Here is a 17,084-nt window from a genome sequence, read left to right on the forward strand (position 1 = left end):
CTTCTCTCACTTAGTATGTTTTTGAGGTTCATTTATTGTAATATGTACATATCAGTAGTTTGTTCCTTTTTGTCATTTCATGGTATTCCACTATATGGCCTCATTACATTTTGTTTATCAGCTCATCAGCTCATGAACAGCTGGGCTGTTCATGGTTTTTGGCTATCATGAATAATGCTGCTGTGAACATTTTCACGCAAATCTTTGTGAGAAATATGTTTTCACTTAACTTGGGTAGATTCCTAGTAGAGGAATTGCTATTAGATATAATAAATTTATGTTTAATTTTTTAAGAAACAGCCAAGATGTCTTCTAAAGAGGTTGTACCATTTTATATTCCCACCACAAGAGTTCCTGTTTCTCCACATATTTAAATGGCTGATCTTTTCGTAATTATTATTCTTTCCTATGATCAGGTGATTAGTGACTTAAAGCATTAATAACCATTCCATTTTAGGGAAAATTAAAACATTAATAAAGGAAGTTTTTTTCTTTAGTTACCTGGACTGGATTCAACAAGATCCTAAATTCTCCCAACAGTCCTTCTCCCATATTAGTTCCACTACGAGAGTTGGCCAGGATTATTAATGGCGTCCATTGCTTTCCAAGCTTAGAGGCTACCTAAAAGAAATTGCCATGAGTGAAAAGGGTTTAGAATCTGAAAGATGAAAAACACATTTTCCATGCCTTGAGAACAATGGTGCTATAATTTGCTGAAATAAAAACAACTATACCAGTTCTCTCAATTCAATATAAAAATCAAAGAATTCTAAGAATGGAAGGGAACCTCAGAAATTAACTAATTTAAACTCCCATTCAATGTTTAATTCTCTTCTACATTATTCTAGATAAGTTAACCAGCATATGCTCAGACACTCATATAAGGAACTCACTAATAATGCAGCCCATTACACTGCTACATCAAATTATTAGAAAGTTTGGACTTAAACTGAGTTGAAAATCTGTCCTTCTATAACTTTCAACCATTCACAGAATAGACACTGATTTTTTTCTCTGATCTTTTACCTTGATTTTCCTTTACTGGATGTATGCTAGTGTATTTTGCAAGGTTTTATTTCTTTTTTTAAAATGGGGCACTCAGATTAAAAAATCTGGACTTCTAATAGCTCGAAGTCCAATGAAATTAATACTTTTCACAATGTAACCATTTCTTCTTCCCCTTTTCTTGTAGATGTAACTATTAATGAAGTTATTCTGTGGTTTGACTTAGAGATTCTCCTCTCTTGTGATCTCAGGTTGAACTCAGATAAATAAGAGATTGTACATTTAAAAAAAGTGTCAAAACAATATTGTTTGAAAAATTTAAAATGTCCTTTTCCTTGCAGAAATATTGATAAAGGTGACATGTAAGACATAAAATCTTAATTTGAAAAAGGTACGATTTTAAAATAAAATAGTCTAATTATTCTGGTATATCCAATTAGAAAATAAATCTATAAATTTTTATAATGTTTCCTTAAGAGCTACATAAAGACTGATTCAGTAAGCTACATCAATTTCATACACATATCTACATACTATAAACTGTTGTCAACAGGTTTAATGTTCACCATTACTTGTGGGAGCACTTAATGTGCAATGTAAACTTATCTCTAGGGACCCTGTATAAAGTTCAAAATAGAAAAATATTTTTAGAACAAGGTGTGAGGAAAATCTATTTTCTTTTCACTGACAATAATCATGAATCCCAAAACTGTTCATCAGAATCTTCTGAGGACATTAAAAAAAAAAAAGAATTCCTGGACTTACCCTATACCTACTAAATCAAATATGGTAATGAAAGTACTACTCAGAAATCTGTGTTTTTAAAAAGCTCCCTAAGTCATTCAGATGCAGGCAGTGATTTAGAAACCAATATAACATTTCCAACTTCCTTTTAGACATGAAATAACTCAAGGACCAAAATTTTTGACCCATCTCTAGGAACTAGGTAGGGTTTTATGGCTTACCATAATGGCATTTTATTTCCCTCCTTGGTCTTGATCTGTTATTTAAATTTATTTTATTCCTGGCACCAATTCTTCTTTCTTTCTTTATTTTTTTTTTGAGGCGGAGTCTCGCTCTGTTGCCCGGACTGGAGTGCAGTGGCCAGATCTCAGCTCACTGCAAGCTCCGCCTCCCGGGTTTACGCCATTCTCCTGCCTCAGCCTCCCGAGTAGCTGGGACTACAGGCGCCCGCCACCTCGCCCGGCTAGTTTTTGTATTTTTAGTAGAGACGGGGTTTCACCGTGTTAGCCAGGATGGTCTCGATCTCCTGACCTTGTGATCCGCCCGTCTCGGCCTCCCAAAGTGCTGGGATTACAGGTTTGAGCCACCGCGCCCGGCCCCAATTCTTCTTACATACTGTCTTAACCATCTCAAACAATGACTTAAGCAGCTTTTTAAAAATCAATCACATAAGAGAAAAAACTCTAATTACCACTTCATAATCTGTTTTTTTGTCTTTACGCATCTGATTAATGGAGGTTAAATAACTTGGTGGAATGATTAGGTTTTTGAATTCTCCAAAATCACACTTTTCATTCTTTAAACTATTTTTCATGCACTCATCATGTACTGTTTTCTGGCACCAAATGCACCTGAGGGAAGGAAGAAACAAGCGTTAACTAATTTTAAACCATAATCTCAATGATAACCCACAAAACCACCATTTTTGTTAAAAAATAAAACAGTAATTTTATCACTCTTACTTACCATAACATTTGGCAAATAAGAGAGATCTATTTGCACAGTGAAATGGAGCAATAAGGTTTGAACATATTTGGCAGTTTAATCTAATAGCATTTTTTTTTTTTGAGAAAGGGTCTCACTCTGTCGCCCAGCCTGGAGTGCAGTGGTGTGATCTCGGCTCACCGCAACCTCCGTCTCCCAGGCTCAAGTGATTCTTCTGTCTCAGTCTCCCAAGTAGGTGGGATTACAGATGTGTGCCACTACTGCCCGGGTAATTTTTGTATCCTTAGTAGAGATGGGGTTTCACTATGTTGACCAGGCTGGTCTCGAACTCCAGACCTCAAATGATTCACCCACCTCGACGTCCCAAAGTGCTGGGATTGCTGGCGTGAGCCACTGTGCCTGGCCTAACAGCATTTCTTAAAATGCGGCTTGGGGGCCCCAAGATCCATTCAGGGCATCTGTGAGGTTAAAGTTTTAATAATAACACCAAAGAGTTATTTCACCCTCATCCTCTCAAAAGTGTACAGTGGAGTTTTCCAGAAGCTTTATGACATGTGCTATGACAACAGAAGCAAATATAATCTAGCTGAATTATAAGTGAAAGAACGTACAAAAATTTAAAACAATGTAACTCTCCTCACTAAATTTTCATAAAAATAATGTTACTATTATTTTAAAAATATTTTTTAAATTTATCAGTTTTAATTTATGACATGGTAAATATCAATAGATATGATCCACATAAACAAAAGCTGATCTAAAATGATAGTTTTGTATATATTTGTGCTTTGGCTGAAATGTAGGTTCATGAGACCTAAAGTCCTTGCTGTTTAAATGCCCCACTGACATGGACCCTTGAAGAGTTCCTCAGGGACCAACTTGAAAATCTCTTAACCTTGTAAATGTAAGTACAACAGTGCATTTCTTTTTGTCAGTCAATACGAAAATAATTCATATGCTTGCTTTTGAAATAGACATAAGAACATGTGCATTCAGATTTGCAACTATGTTTGGACCCAATTGGTAAAACAAGCAGAGAACAGAGCTGGTAAAGGTCCTGGGTTTGGGGTTTCTATTATTAATTTGTTAAGTATTTAATCCACTCACAGGTAAGGCAGATCTGACTGAAGAGATAAAGCAGGCCACCAGAAAAGAATGGTTATAATTAAATGAATAAAAAAAAAAAGAGGATAAACATTCTTTCACCCAGAGGTCCACTGTTGACCTTCTATTTTAAGCTATTTTTTCCTTTTGGATATTCAGATTTGTCAAGTACCAAGCGCTGTTTACTGGAGTCCTATTTACTGCTAAAAGAAAGAGTTCTCTGTATAATCTGTTACAGAGAAAATGAAAATAATTTGCATTATCACATTTGTTAATTTTAAACTCAACTTGAGAAACTATAGTAGACTGGTTATGTGGCTGAAGCATAATATCTCTATTTATTGGTCTACCATAACTTAAAAATAGTATGTCACCATCAAAAGCAATCAGAAAGGATAACCACTGAATTATTTCATAATGGTTGCCTCTGGGAAGAAAAGTAGGATTGAGGAATGGGAAAAATATTAACTTTTTCGCCTACATTTTTGTTTGTATGTATTGCTTGAGATCCTAAAAACCAGAATATATACATGAACTACTTGTATAAATTTTAAAAATTATTTTAAATAATATTAGTTTATAAAAACTTAGAAATACAAAAAGGCATAAAATAAAAATCATCCAGAGTCACTCTTAACTTTTTGACTTATGTATTCTCAGTTTTATAGTGTATACGTTTGTTTTTCAGTTAGAAGTATGATGTATATATATCTGGATAATGTATTTCTACATTGTATCATGAAACTTTTTTGTATAGCATTTTTTTTAAAAAACATGGTTTGTAAAAAATGTATATTATTGTATCATGTGAATATAGTATAATTTATTTGACCCCGTCTCAAAAAACAAGAAAAATAAACAAAAATTAGCTTGGCGTGGTAACGTGTGCCTGTAGTCCCAGCTACTAGGGAGGCGGAGGTAGGAGGATCACTTGAACCTGGGAAAGGGAGGTTGCAGTGAGCTGAGACTGTGCTACTGCACTCCAGCCTGGGCATCAGAGTGAGATTCCATCGCAAAAAACAAAACAAAACAAAACAAAACAAAACAAAACAAAAAAAACCTGACCCCTTTTCTGTTCTTTAAAAAAAGATATTTAGTTTCTATTTGAAAATATAAATAACATGGGTAAATGAATGAGATGATTTCCTTGCAATCTTGGAAGTTACTGAATCAAAGGGCATGCATTTTCCTAAGGTTCTGGATGTTCGTCCAATATGCTTGTTACGACTGCATGAAAGTGCCCATCATATGTAACACTTACTAATACTGCTCATTAGTACTTAATTTTTCTTTGATAATTTGATAGAAAAAGGTATCCTATTGTTTTAATCTGGAAGTCTTTGATTACTAGGTAAAACTGAGTTTTTCAGTCCCCTTTTGTGAATTCATTCATGTTCTATATTCATTTTTCACTAGGTTTTAATAATTGCATGTACTTTTATTTATCTAGAATATCAACCTCTTTTCTGGCATATTTATTGCAAACATGCTTCAGTTTTCTTTAAAATTTTCTTTTTAATCAATACTTAAGTTTTTAAAATACATATATACACATATATATTTCCGTTTGTAGTTGGCTTAAGTGGTGTTTCACTGAAAAACAATTTTTTTTTTTGAGATGGAGTCTCACTCTGTCGCCCAGGCCTGGAGTGCAGTGGTGCGATCTCAGTTCACTGCAACCTCCACCTACCGGGTTCAAGTGATTCTCCTGCCTCAGCCTCCCGAGCAGCTGGGACTACAGGTGCGTGCCACCATGCCCAGCTAATTTTTGTATTTTTAGTAGAAATGGGGTTTTACCATATCGGTCAGGCTGGTGTCAAAAACTCCTGACCTCATCAGTCTGCCTCCCAGAGTGCTAGGATTATAGGCGTGAGCCACCGAGTCTGGCCAAAAAATTTTTTTCAAGAGACAGTGTCTCACTATGTTGCTCACACTGGCCTGAACTCCTGGGTTCAAGTGATCCTGCCTTAGTCTCCTGAGTAGCTAGGCTACAGGCACCTAGTTAAATGCTGTTATGCTTTGAAGTCCTTTACCATTTCCTAGATATTCACCGATAGTTATTTTTTACCCCCACACTTCAGTTTTCATAGTTACACCTTTAATTCAGTGCTTCTTAACCTTCTGGGGCTATAGATTACATTCTGAATCTCATGAAAGTGTCAGGCTTTTCCAGAACTTTATGAACTACCATGTTAATAACTCCTGTATTGGCTGGACACAGTGGCTCATGCCTGTAATCCCAGGATTTGGGAGGCCGAGGCGGGTGGATCACTTAAGGTCAGAAGTTTTAGACCAGCCTGAGTAACGTGGTGAAACCCTGTCTCTACTGAAAATATTAAAAAAATTAGCCAGGCATGGTGGTGCACACCTGTAATCCCAGCTACTTGGGAGGCTGAGGTGGGTGAATCACTTGAGCCTGGGAGGTAGAGGTAGCCGTGAGCCAAGATAGTGTCACTGCACTCCAACCTGAGCAATAGAGTGAGACTGTCTCAAAAAAAAAAACAAAACCAAAAAATAAACCACTGCATTAATCTACCCATAATTAATCTGGTATATTATGAAGGATTAACCTTCTCCCCTCCCCCAAAAAGCACTTGTCCTAACATGATTCATAAAACCATCTTTTCTATCCCCAATAATTTGTGACAGAACATTTATCATTTACTAAATTCTCACAAATTTCAGAAACAATAATAATTATTATATTTTTTTGAGATGGAGTTTCATTCTTGTTGCCCAGGCTGGAGTGCAATGCTGTGATCTCGGCTCACGGCAACCTCCGCCTCCTGGGTTCAAGAGATTCTCCTGCCTCAGCCTCCCGAGTAGCTGGGATTACAGGCATGCGCCACCACGCTTGGCTAATTTTGTATTTTTAGTAGAGATGGGGTTTCTCCGTATTGGTCAGGCTGGTCTTGAACTCCGCCCGCCTCGGCCTCCCAAAGTGCTGGGATTATGGGCATGAGCCACTTCGTCCAGCCCAGAAAAGATTATTTTAACCAATATAATAGCTATTATAAGCCTTTGCTCCATAAAGGTACAGCTAAAATGCTTAATAGGGCCAGGCATGGTGGCTTATGCCTGTAATCCCAGCACTTTGGGAGGCCAACATGGGAGGATTGCTTGAGCCCAGGAATTTGAGACCAGCCTGGGCAACAGGGTGATATTCCCATCTTTACAAAAAAGAAAAAAAAAATTGTCAGGCATGGTGTGGTACTTGGAAGGCTGAGGTGGGAGGATTGCTTGAACCTGGGAGGCTGAAGCTGCAGTGAGCCATAATCATGCCACTGTCTTCTAGCCTGGGCAATATACAACAAGACCCTGTCTCAAAAAACAAAATAAAATAAAACACTTACTACTCAGTATTACATTCTTCTTTAGAAATACCATATTCAAACCTGAAGCCTATTGTCTTTACATATGTTGTAATTAGTATTTAACAACCTAGATTTCAAACTCACTGGGAAGATAAGACATTACTAACATGTGTTGATATTTCAGCTTTAGCATCATGTCACTGGGTAACAGCTTATCTTTTTTCTTTTTCTTTTGAAAAATTTCAAACTTTCAGAGAAGTCAAGAGGATAGCAAAATGAATACCCTAAGCCCATCCTTCACGCTGATTCTTTTTTTTTTTTTTTTTTTTTTTTGAGACGGAGTCTCGCTCTGTCACCCAGACTGGAGCGCAGTGGCCAGATCTCAGCTCACTGCAAGCTCCGCCTCCCGGGTTCACGCCATTCTCCTGCCTCAGCCTCCCGAGTAGCTGGGACTACAGGCGCCGCCACCTCGCCCGGCTAGTTTTTTGTATTTTTAGTAGAGACCGGGTTTCACCGTGTTAGCCAGGATGGTTTCGATCTCCTGACCTCGTGATCCGCCCGTCTCGGCCTCCCAAAGTGCTGGGATTACAGGCTTGAGCCACCGCGCCCGGCCCACGCTGATTCTTAATGAACATTTTCTCCCGCAATATTCTCTTTCCATATAAACTCATATTTTGCTGAATCATTTGAAAGTAAACTGCAGACAGTATGAGATCTCACCCTTCAATATTTCAGCAAATATATTCTAGAAGAATAGTTTACTTTTTAAAATATTTTACTTAAAAATATTTTTTACAGGTATGCCTACCACCTACATTCTACCATTAACATCTTTCTGTAATTGCTTTGTCACATTTCTATCCATCCATTAATCCATCTTATTTTTAGTACATTTCCAAGTAACCTGAAGACATCAGAATACTTCCTAAATACATCAGCAAATAGGCTTATCACTACCTACAATTCATGATTTGTTTTTTCCTTTTGATGTAAACTTTACATACAATGAAATGTATGTATATACTTCCTGAGTTTTGATAAATGAACATATGTGACTAAAACCCTTATCAAGATACAGAACATTACTCGAGAAAGTTCCTTCATATGAAAATACAGAATGGCTCATGAATTTATATGCCGCTCTTGTGCAAGAGTATGACTGCTTTATTGGAAAAAAAAAAAAGGTTTAACAAGGCTTATTTTCTCTAAAAAATTACCTGTCCACAATACCTCTTTTCTTTAGTGTGCTGAAGGAGGCAGCTGAATTATACATAAAGTTGAGATGGTCATTTATGAGATTCACTAGAACAGGGTTCTGCAAACTGCAAATATGTCTGCCATCTGATTTTGTGAATGAAGTTTTACTGGAACACAGGTAAGCTCATTCATGTATGTATTGTCCATGGCTGGTTTTGGACTGCAACTATGGCAGAGTTAAGTAATTATGACAGACAAAACGGTTGGGAAAGCTGAAAATTATTTTGGCTCTTTACAGTAAGTTTGCCCACCTCTGCTCTAGAAGATGATTTGATATCTTTCACTGTTTCAGATAATTAATGAAATGAATACACCAATAGAATATAGAAACAAAATTTATGATCAAAGCTGAGACTAATTACATTGAAGCCAATGTAACTGCCTTCTGCGAGTTGGCAGCTTTGTTTTACTAATCACAGTAATTGTGTGTGGGGTGTGGGGTAGATGTAATGAATAAAAAGTCCTATAAGTTAAAAAGCAATTTATTTTTCTCTTAATGAGAGAGAACGCTACAAGAAACAAAGGTTCATTTAATAAATATATTGAATATGTAAAAATATAACCTAATTCCCTATTTTAGTCAGAGGAGAGACAAGAAAAAGAAAAAGAAGAATAGGGAAATAAGATACCAGGTGCAGAAATACATTGTAGTGGTTGGAGGTAGAAACAGGAACACACAAAAAGAAAAAATCTACTACTACTAGTGTCTAGTACAAAAATAGATGCTCAATAAGTATAATGACTGAATGAGTATAAATTAAAGGGCCTTTCTCACTTATTCGGCAGGCTTTAAACTCAGTCATCATCTCTCATTAGTGTCCTTTGAAATGCTAACTTGTCTGCAGAGTTCACTCATTTCCCTAAGAATGAGATGCAGACAGGGAAGGAGCCCTCCTCAGGGCTAGATAAAATTCACCAAAGGACTGTCTGGTCTGTGTTTAAAGGTTCTAAGTAACTATTTATTTTGTTTCTCGTTCCAAAGTATCTCATTCCTACAGAAGGTCACAGGAGACTGTAATGCTATATAAAATTACTGGCCAACATAAATCAGTTCAGAACATTGTAGAATATGTACAACTTTAGGCCACTGTGGTCTCTTCTCCTGGGAATAATAAATATCTCCTAAATTACACAGAGACAATTTCTATTATGGGGTAAGGGGTACTCTGTAAAAATGCACTAATGAGGAAAAGAAAATTTATTATCACAAAGATTCAGTGTGCTCAATGGGAGGACACTAAATTAAGACACAGAGGTGCATGTTTTTAAAGATATGTAAATATAGCAGTGGTTCTCCATCTTTAGAAGGACCTGTAGGGCCTGTTAAAACCAAGACCGCTGATGTCCAGCCCAAGTTTCTGATTTAGTAGCTCTGGGGTTGGGCTAGGATTGCCAGGAAAAAAAAAAACAAAAAACAAACAAACAAAAAAAGACAATGCCTAGTTAAATTTGAATTTCAGAGAAACAACATATGCTTTTTATGCTCCAAATACTGAAATATTTTATTTTTATTTGCTAAATCTAGCAACCCTAGAATTTGCATTTCTAACAGATTTTGACGAGATGCTGATGCTGCTGGTCTAGGGACCTTACTTTGAGAACCACTGAGATATAGGATATTATGTTATCACCAAAAAGGAAAAATTGGGGGAGGAGGGAAGGTGAGTAGATCAGGCAAGAGTTCCTGGAGGAAAGGACAAGGACAGGGACGGGTCTTTAAGGGTGCCTAGAAGCTAGCCAGAAGAATATTAAGAGAGGAAAGCTTTGAGCAAAGGAGCAGAAATGTCAGAAAATGCCTGATATTTTAAGGAAATTACAAGAAGCTTGGTGTTGCTGGTGCATAAAGTTTAATGCAGGTGGTGTTAGATAAAACTGGAAGGACAGAGGCCAGAGAGTACTAGGACCTAATGTACCCTGTGAATAAGCACTTGGGGGTTTACACTGTAAAACAATCAGCTTACATGATGGGGAGCAATTTAAAGGGTTTTAGGCAGAGCAGGGACTTGATCAGATTTGCATTTTTAGAAAGCTCATTTGGGTGGAGGATCAGAAGCACTATGATTATGTGTTCACGAGTATTTGAAATACCGTTATTTATGGAAACTATTTTTAATACAATTCTGCACAGACACAGACTGCTGGAGGCTACGCCAGAGAAGGGAAGGAAATAGAACAATACTCAATTCACTATGAAATTTATTTAAGGTCCCTGCTAACTTGGCTCTCACTGATGCCAGAAGGATAGCATTTAATTTTTAAAAATACCAAATAAAAATGCATGGTTACAAAACTTTGTAGTTGGCTAGAATATATTATTTTGAAAATTTATTATTAAGCCTCTTTGATAATCTGTAAAATTATTTAAAATAAGACTTAAAAACAGGTACTGACATTATAAAAGCGTTCATGCTAATCAAATAATTTCTGCAAAAAAAAATTAAAAAAATTAAAAAGCAGCTTCCTATTTACTGCCTATTTCATTTCTTAAGCATGTTTATGGGCCTTTCTACTTGTCAGAAATAAAACCCATTACAATGATGATGTCCAGACTTAAGGCTCAAAGGAGGCTAGGTGCTAGTTCGGAGCTGGAAATCCTGGAGGCCAGTCCTATTTTACCAGAGTGGACCTAACGGGCTTTAATTTTCTCAACTGTGAACTGAGTTAGAAGAGATCATTTGCAAAGCAGCATTCTCTTTTACTAATTTCCAACATCAGCAAAGGACATCTTCACCTATTTTCATGCAATATTTAAGGACAAAAATGTGTTGTCCAGTGTGTATATAAAATACATTAAAATATTCTTGGCTTAATCAAGGTCACTTATCTAAGATTCAACATGTCCTGAAAGACCAAACGTCAAAAGGAATATTCCTTTCAGTGTTCTTTTTGAGTATATTTCGCTATGATACCAACAACTATATTAGCAAAAGATATAAAAGTGCTGCCTTGGAATGACACTTGTTTTCACTGCACGTTCATAGAACAAAACCTGTGACCCACCAGTTTTGCGGCTGAAGGGAAAAGTTAATTTGTCCATATTTCATTTTTCCTTATTTAAAATAAGGAAATAATCAATAGGGACAAACGCTAAAATCTACAGTGGCCATGAAGCAAGCACCACTTAGAAACCTCTGTATTAACGTTAGGAGCCAAGTTTTATCACCCAAAAGGGCAGGCTGGCTGAGGAGTGGAGGCTGGACGCATCATCTCAGCAAATGACTACTGCAAAGCTGCCACGCTTGCACAAACTCAGGGATGTTTATTTATTAGCTTGCTTCCTCAAAACGAGTTTAGGTCATCAGCAGAGACTAAAGCAGGCCTCTACACCACTCTATGAAATCCTGACTCCCACGGCGCATTCTGGGACAGTGAGTGTCCACGAAGACCATACCTGTAATCGCAAAGCTTGGGTTGACAGCCACACTGCTGCTTGCAAACCATACAGTAACTGCACAGGGGCACGTTGCCCCTGATCCAGTGGTGGGGCATGGCGTCCAGGACCTTGGTGTCATTCTTGAGCATAATCTCCTTGCACTGGAAGCGCTTGTCGGCCTTCTTGAGGCAGCCCTCGTCCACCCGGAGCCCGCAGCAGTCGCAGAAAGCGCCCTGCAGAATGTGCTGCGCACACACGCAGCAGTAAGTGGGCTGGCTGAACAGGTCCGTGTCGCGCCACCCATGCTTGCTCTTGCGGAAGATGTCTCTGCGGTGCAGCAGCCGGCGCGACCGCTGGAGGCTACACCAGAAGGTGATGAACACCGGCAGCAAGACCGAGCAGAGCGTCCACAAGATCAGGTGCCCGTCCGCAAACAGGCCCTCGGAGGGCGAGCCCGGCGCCGGCCGCCTCTCCGCTTCCATCTTCTCCAAGGACGATACCTAACGAGGAAAGAAACAGGAGGTGCACCCCGGGCTCGCCATCCCTTTCCCGCTCCCCTCCTGCCTTTCTGGGGCCAACCCGGGCGCCCTCGGTCCAGGTGGCTCCGCTCTCCCGAGGGCGGCACTGTGCCTCGTACCCCAGTCGCCTGGGACCTGCCGCGCCGAGAAGGCGACGTCCAGCCGTCACGCTCTAGTCCCCACTCCCCAACCCTCCCCACTTCGGGAGCGCGTCCAGGAGCCGAAGGTGGCTGCTGCTGTCGTCGCCGCCGCCGCCTCACCTCCCCGCCGGTCTGATCCAAGAAAGGGCGCAACACACAGGGGCAAGCTGCCATCCACCGAAAGGCCGGGCGTTCAGGCCACGCGACGCCGGTCGGCGCCCGTAACCGTCGGCCCAGGCCTCGCACTCCCCTCCGGGGCGCAGTCTCCTCCCGGGCCCCACCCGCCCCCACGCACGGCCCGGCGCCCTCGCCCCTCTCGGGAGGCTTCCGGAGACCTGCGCCGCGCTGGTCCTCGAGGCCTACCTCGCGCGAGCGGAGGCGCGGCTCCTGGCCAGGCCTTGGCAGCCCTCGCCCAAGAGGAGTGCGACGCTGGGCCGCCGGCGGCGATGAAGCCGGGGCGGGGGGGAAACGCTTGAGGCTCCAGCCGCACGCACGCCGACCGGGCGCGCGGGGCCGCGAGCTGGAGGCGGGGCCTGCGGCTGCGAGCCCCTGGTTGGGCGGAGCCAGGGCTGACGGGCGGGGCGGAGGTGTGAGGTGGGAGGGGAGACGGACCGGCCTGAGGGGGCGGGGCCGTGGGGGAGGCTGGAGATGGATGGAAGGGGCAGGGCACTGCGGCTGGGGGCGGGGCCTAGGGGAAGGGAGTGGAGTAACAGTGGGGCTTTTGAGATGATGGAGAGTTGAACGCCAAAAACTCGTAATCATAGAAAATTCTGGAGTGCCGCGGCGGGGGAGAGCCGCGCCTGGCGCGGACACCAGTGCCCCCGGCATGAGCCGAACCTCTAGCCTATACTGCCGCCGCCGCCGCGGAAGCTTACGCCGACTGGGAAGCGAGGCGGCCTGAGGCGGAATGAGGCCTAATGAGGCCTGCGCGGCACCGCCACCCGCCATGGCCGCGGCGGGCTGAGGGAGGTGCGGCGGCCGCAGTCGCGCAGACCCGAGCGCTCCTCCGTTGAGGACCGGCGGGCAGGCGCGGAGGCCTAGGGCGAGCGGGGTAGTCGCCCGCTCATCGCCGCTGACCCGGAGCCCGGCCGCGGTTTCCGCTCCCTCCGGTGGCGGGCGGGCCTTCCATCCACCACCCCGCCGCCCGCGCCCGCCAGCGCCCGAGGCCGGGGAGAAAGGGGAGCAGCGGGAGCCGGAGACCACCGGAGATGGGAGCACGCCGCGTGCTGCTGTAGTCTAGCCGCAGGTTCCGGAGGAATGCCCGCTCCCGGCTGGAGTCCTACCGGCCCCACACGGACCTGAGCCGCGACCACGCGGGCTGCAGCCTGCAACACATCAGGGACCCGGAGAACGCGGACGCGAAAGCGCCGCCGCTCAGCACTCCCGAAGAAACACGGAGTCCAGAGAGGCACAGGCACCGCCCCAGCGCCCACAGCTCCACTCAGCGGCTTCCTTCCTACCACACACGTAGGAATGGGAGCCGAGGACTTGATGCTTGAGGACTTCCTCTAGCATAAAAGATGGAAAGAAAACACACACCGAAGCAAGGGACCAAAGGAACAGAAGAGAAACAGAGATCATAGGAAAACTGCGAATAAATACCTGAAAATATCTTCCAAAGGATTAGAGAAGACATAACATTCATTAAGAATGCACATAGAGATGTGCATATATACGTATATGGGTGTATATATATGCATATGTGTGTGCGTATATGTGTATTAACTGTAGAAGATAAAGGTAGACACTAGTAAAAGTAAGAGCAGGTTTACAATGTACTATTGCAATAGGGAAGAAGGTACCTTGTGAACAGGACTGAACTTTGTGCAGAAGTGACTGGTTGTTTCAGAGGGGGAGAGAGGGAGTATGAAAGGGATGAGCAGGAACTCAGTAGTCAGGAAAGTGAAACTTGTGAAGGATGGGTCAATGTAAGTACGGTTAGGCGACAGTGCCTATTAGATGACTGTTATGGGAGTCAGGGTCCTATCCTCCCACGGGAACTGGGAGATAGGCCCTTTGCTTCCTGGTGATTGCATGTTGGAGGAATGGCTTTCAGGTTCTTGAGGACACTCCTGATGTGTAGGAGACATTACATCCCAGAGAGAGGAAGGATTCACAATTGTTTTTTGTTGTTGTTGTTAACTCTCTAAGAAAGGGACATCGGGCTACTTGTAAGGTGTTGCCAATAGCCAACAGTGAGTTCTTTTGGCAGCTTTCCAAGGCAGACTCTTTGGGGGGTCTGGGGTCATCCTATGGATGCAGCTTTGAGTAGTTAAAAATTGTGTGTTTAGGTCGGGTGCGGTGGCTCACGCCTGTAATCCCAACACTTTGGGAGGCCGAAGCAGGTGGATCACGAGGTCAGGAATTCAAGATCAGCCTGGCTAAGATGGTGAAACCCCGTCTCTACCAAAAATAGAAAAAATTAGCTGGGCGTGGTGGTGGGCACCTGTAATTCTGGCTACTCCGGAGGCTGAGGGCAGAGAATTGCTTAACCCAGGAGGCGGAGGTTGCAGTGAGCTGAGATCACACCACTGTACTCCAGCCTGGGCGACAGAGCGAAACTGCATCTCAAAAAAAAAAAAAAAAAAAAGAAAAGGAAACAAACTATGTGTTTAAGCCTTTTAATATGGGCAAAGGATGGACCATATCCTTTTTTGCTGAAGTCTGCAGGTTTCATAGGCCAAGGTGGAGGCCTAGTTGAAAAGGGGGCTCGGAAGCCTGGCTAGAGCTTGGTCAAGGAGGGGATCTTCATCAGTCCGTATGTATATACACGGCATGTGGACATGCATAGACACATATGTATGGTGGAGGCTGTCTTACGAGGATTCTGCACAACTCAAGTCCCCTAATGGGAACAGACTTGGGGAGGTCACTCTTGAGGCTTTTTGTGGTATTGTGGCAACTGGGAGACCTGAGGAGGGTTCTGGCCACTAGCAGACTCATTTCATTCACCCCTTGGAATCTGCTCAGGCCTTGGACTTCCGTATAATAGTAACTTCACCCCACAGTGATCCTCCATGTTCCTTGCTGATGCTGTGATTGCTCCTCCAAGTTCTCTACCTATGTCCATCTGAGCACTTGGTATTTCTACTCTAGTGTAAGAAGGTCCTGGTCCCAAGTCTCCTCCTAAACATTTATTCCAATTGATCATCCAGATGCCCCTCCTTTGCCATCCCTCTTTGTTCCAGCAAAGAACACTACCCCTCAGGTAGATCCTCACAGTGGACTCCTTGTCCTCATCCTGACTCCCCTTTTCTTTGGCACTCACAGGCCTCAGTGAGTCTCTCGGTCTCTGGCTGCAGCACAGGTCCTGGACTTGAGCGCATCTCTCCATCCCCACCTCCGCTACTCCCCTGGTCCAACTGTCACCATTCTCACCCTCGAATCACTGTCACAGCCTCCCAGCTTGTCTCCCTGCTTTACCATGTTCCCTGCAGGCTGCCTCTGAACTTTTATATTGAAATGAAACTCTTACTGTGGGGAGAAACCCTCCATCCTCAGACCCCTGGTACCTTTTACTCACTTCCCACTCTGGCCATCATTCACTGAGTTCAGGCCACTCTGGCCTCTGCATGGTCCCCACGCCCACCAGACTCATGCCCCCTTCAGGGCTATTGTCAGTTCCACCCCCTTTTCCTACAAAGTTTTCCATGTCTTCATTCTTCAGGTGCTGCCTCCTGACAGAGGCCTCCACCCTCCCACGTGTCACTCCCCTCCCTGCCCTCTTGATTTTTCTCTATAAAACTGGCACCTCCTTACATGCTGTGTTGTGTGTTTAATTATATTGTTTAATTATATCTGCCTTCCTTAAACGAGAGCAACATGAAGACAGGGACTTTCTAATCTTCATTGCTATCTCCAACCAAAGCACTTGTTTTTTTGTTTGTTTGTTTTTTGAGATGGAGTCTCGCTTTGTCTACCAGGCTGGAGTGCAGTGGCACGATCTAGGCTCACTGAAACCTCTGCTGCTGGGGTTGAAGCAATTCTCTTGCCTCAGCCTCTCAAGTAGCTGGGATTACAGGTGCCTGCCACCACACCGAGCTAATTTTTGTATTTTTAGTAGAAACAGGGTTTCACCATGTTTGCCATGCTGCTCTTGAACTGCTGACCTCAGGTGATCCACCTACTTCAGCTTCCCAAAGTGCTGGGATTAAAGGTGTGAGCCACTGCACCCGGCCGAACCAAAGCACGTCTGCTGCTGCTGTCCCTGTCATTGATCTATGTGACTTCCCCTCTACCACAGTTATTCAGAATGTCTTGCTGCTTCCCTTCCACCAGGATAACACCCATCTGTGCTCACTGCCTAATGAGGGGACATCACTGGTGTCTCAGTACATTAACTGTGGGAACCTTGGTTTAATTTTGTGAGAGAGAAGTCCCTTACAGCCTCCTCAGTTTTCCACTGAGAAGTGTTTTTGGTGATTTTTAGAGGAGATGGGGAAAAGTGATGTGGGGTTCCCCAATGTTGTCCAAGGGGATTTCTTCTTAGAAATTTCTCCCTACATCACTCTTGTAGTGAAATAAAACCATTTCCATGCAATTTATCAATTTTGTTTTTTGAAAAATACCTGCTATTTGAATCTAAATATTATAGAAATTTCTCTTTAAACATTCCCTTTTACTTTATCCCAAAATAAATTTCCCTTTGCATAAAATTTTTCTTTTTTTATTTTTCAAGACAGAG

General features: G+C 42.7%; 1 protein-coding gene across 5 annotated transcripts in view; it reads right to left on the reverse strand.

Annotated features, from left to right (window-relative positions):
* Positions 1-12,921, reverse strand: part of DGKE (diacylglycerol kinase epsilon) — a 30,708-nt gene extending 17,787 nt beyond the window's left edge. For 2 of the 5 annotated variants that reach the window (XR_004055123.1, XM_030923882.1), the window contains exons 1-4: positions 12,521-12,668; positions 11,761-12,242; positions 2,441-2,600; positions 502-621 (exon numbers count right to left, since the gene is read on the reverse strand). Coding sequence is in view for 4 of the 5 variants with exons in the window: in XM_030923882.1 (XP_030779742.1) it covers positions 502-621; positions 2,441-2,600; positions 11,761-12,242; positions 12,521-12,574 (816 nt within the window). In the remaining variant the exon portion in view is untranslated. Of the gene's footprint in view, positions 1-501; positions 622-2,440; positions 2,601-11,760; positions 12,243-12,520; positions 12,669-12,763 lie in introns of those variants that run through there. The other 3 variants (XM_030923880.1, XM_030923879.1, XM_030923881.1) reach the window with 2 other exon arrangements.
* Positions 12,922-17,084: the final 4,163 nt, after the last annotated feature.

This window comes from Rhinopithecus roxellana, chromosome 19 (genome assembly GCF_007565055.1).
Source record: "Rhinopithecus roxellana isolate Shanxi Qingling chromosome 19, ASM756505v1, whole genome shotgun sequence".
Taxonomy (NCBI): domain Eukaryota; kingdom Metazoa; phylum Chordata; class Mammalia; order Primates; family Cercopithecidae; genus Rhinopithecus; species Rhinopithecus roxellana.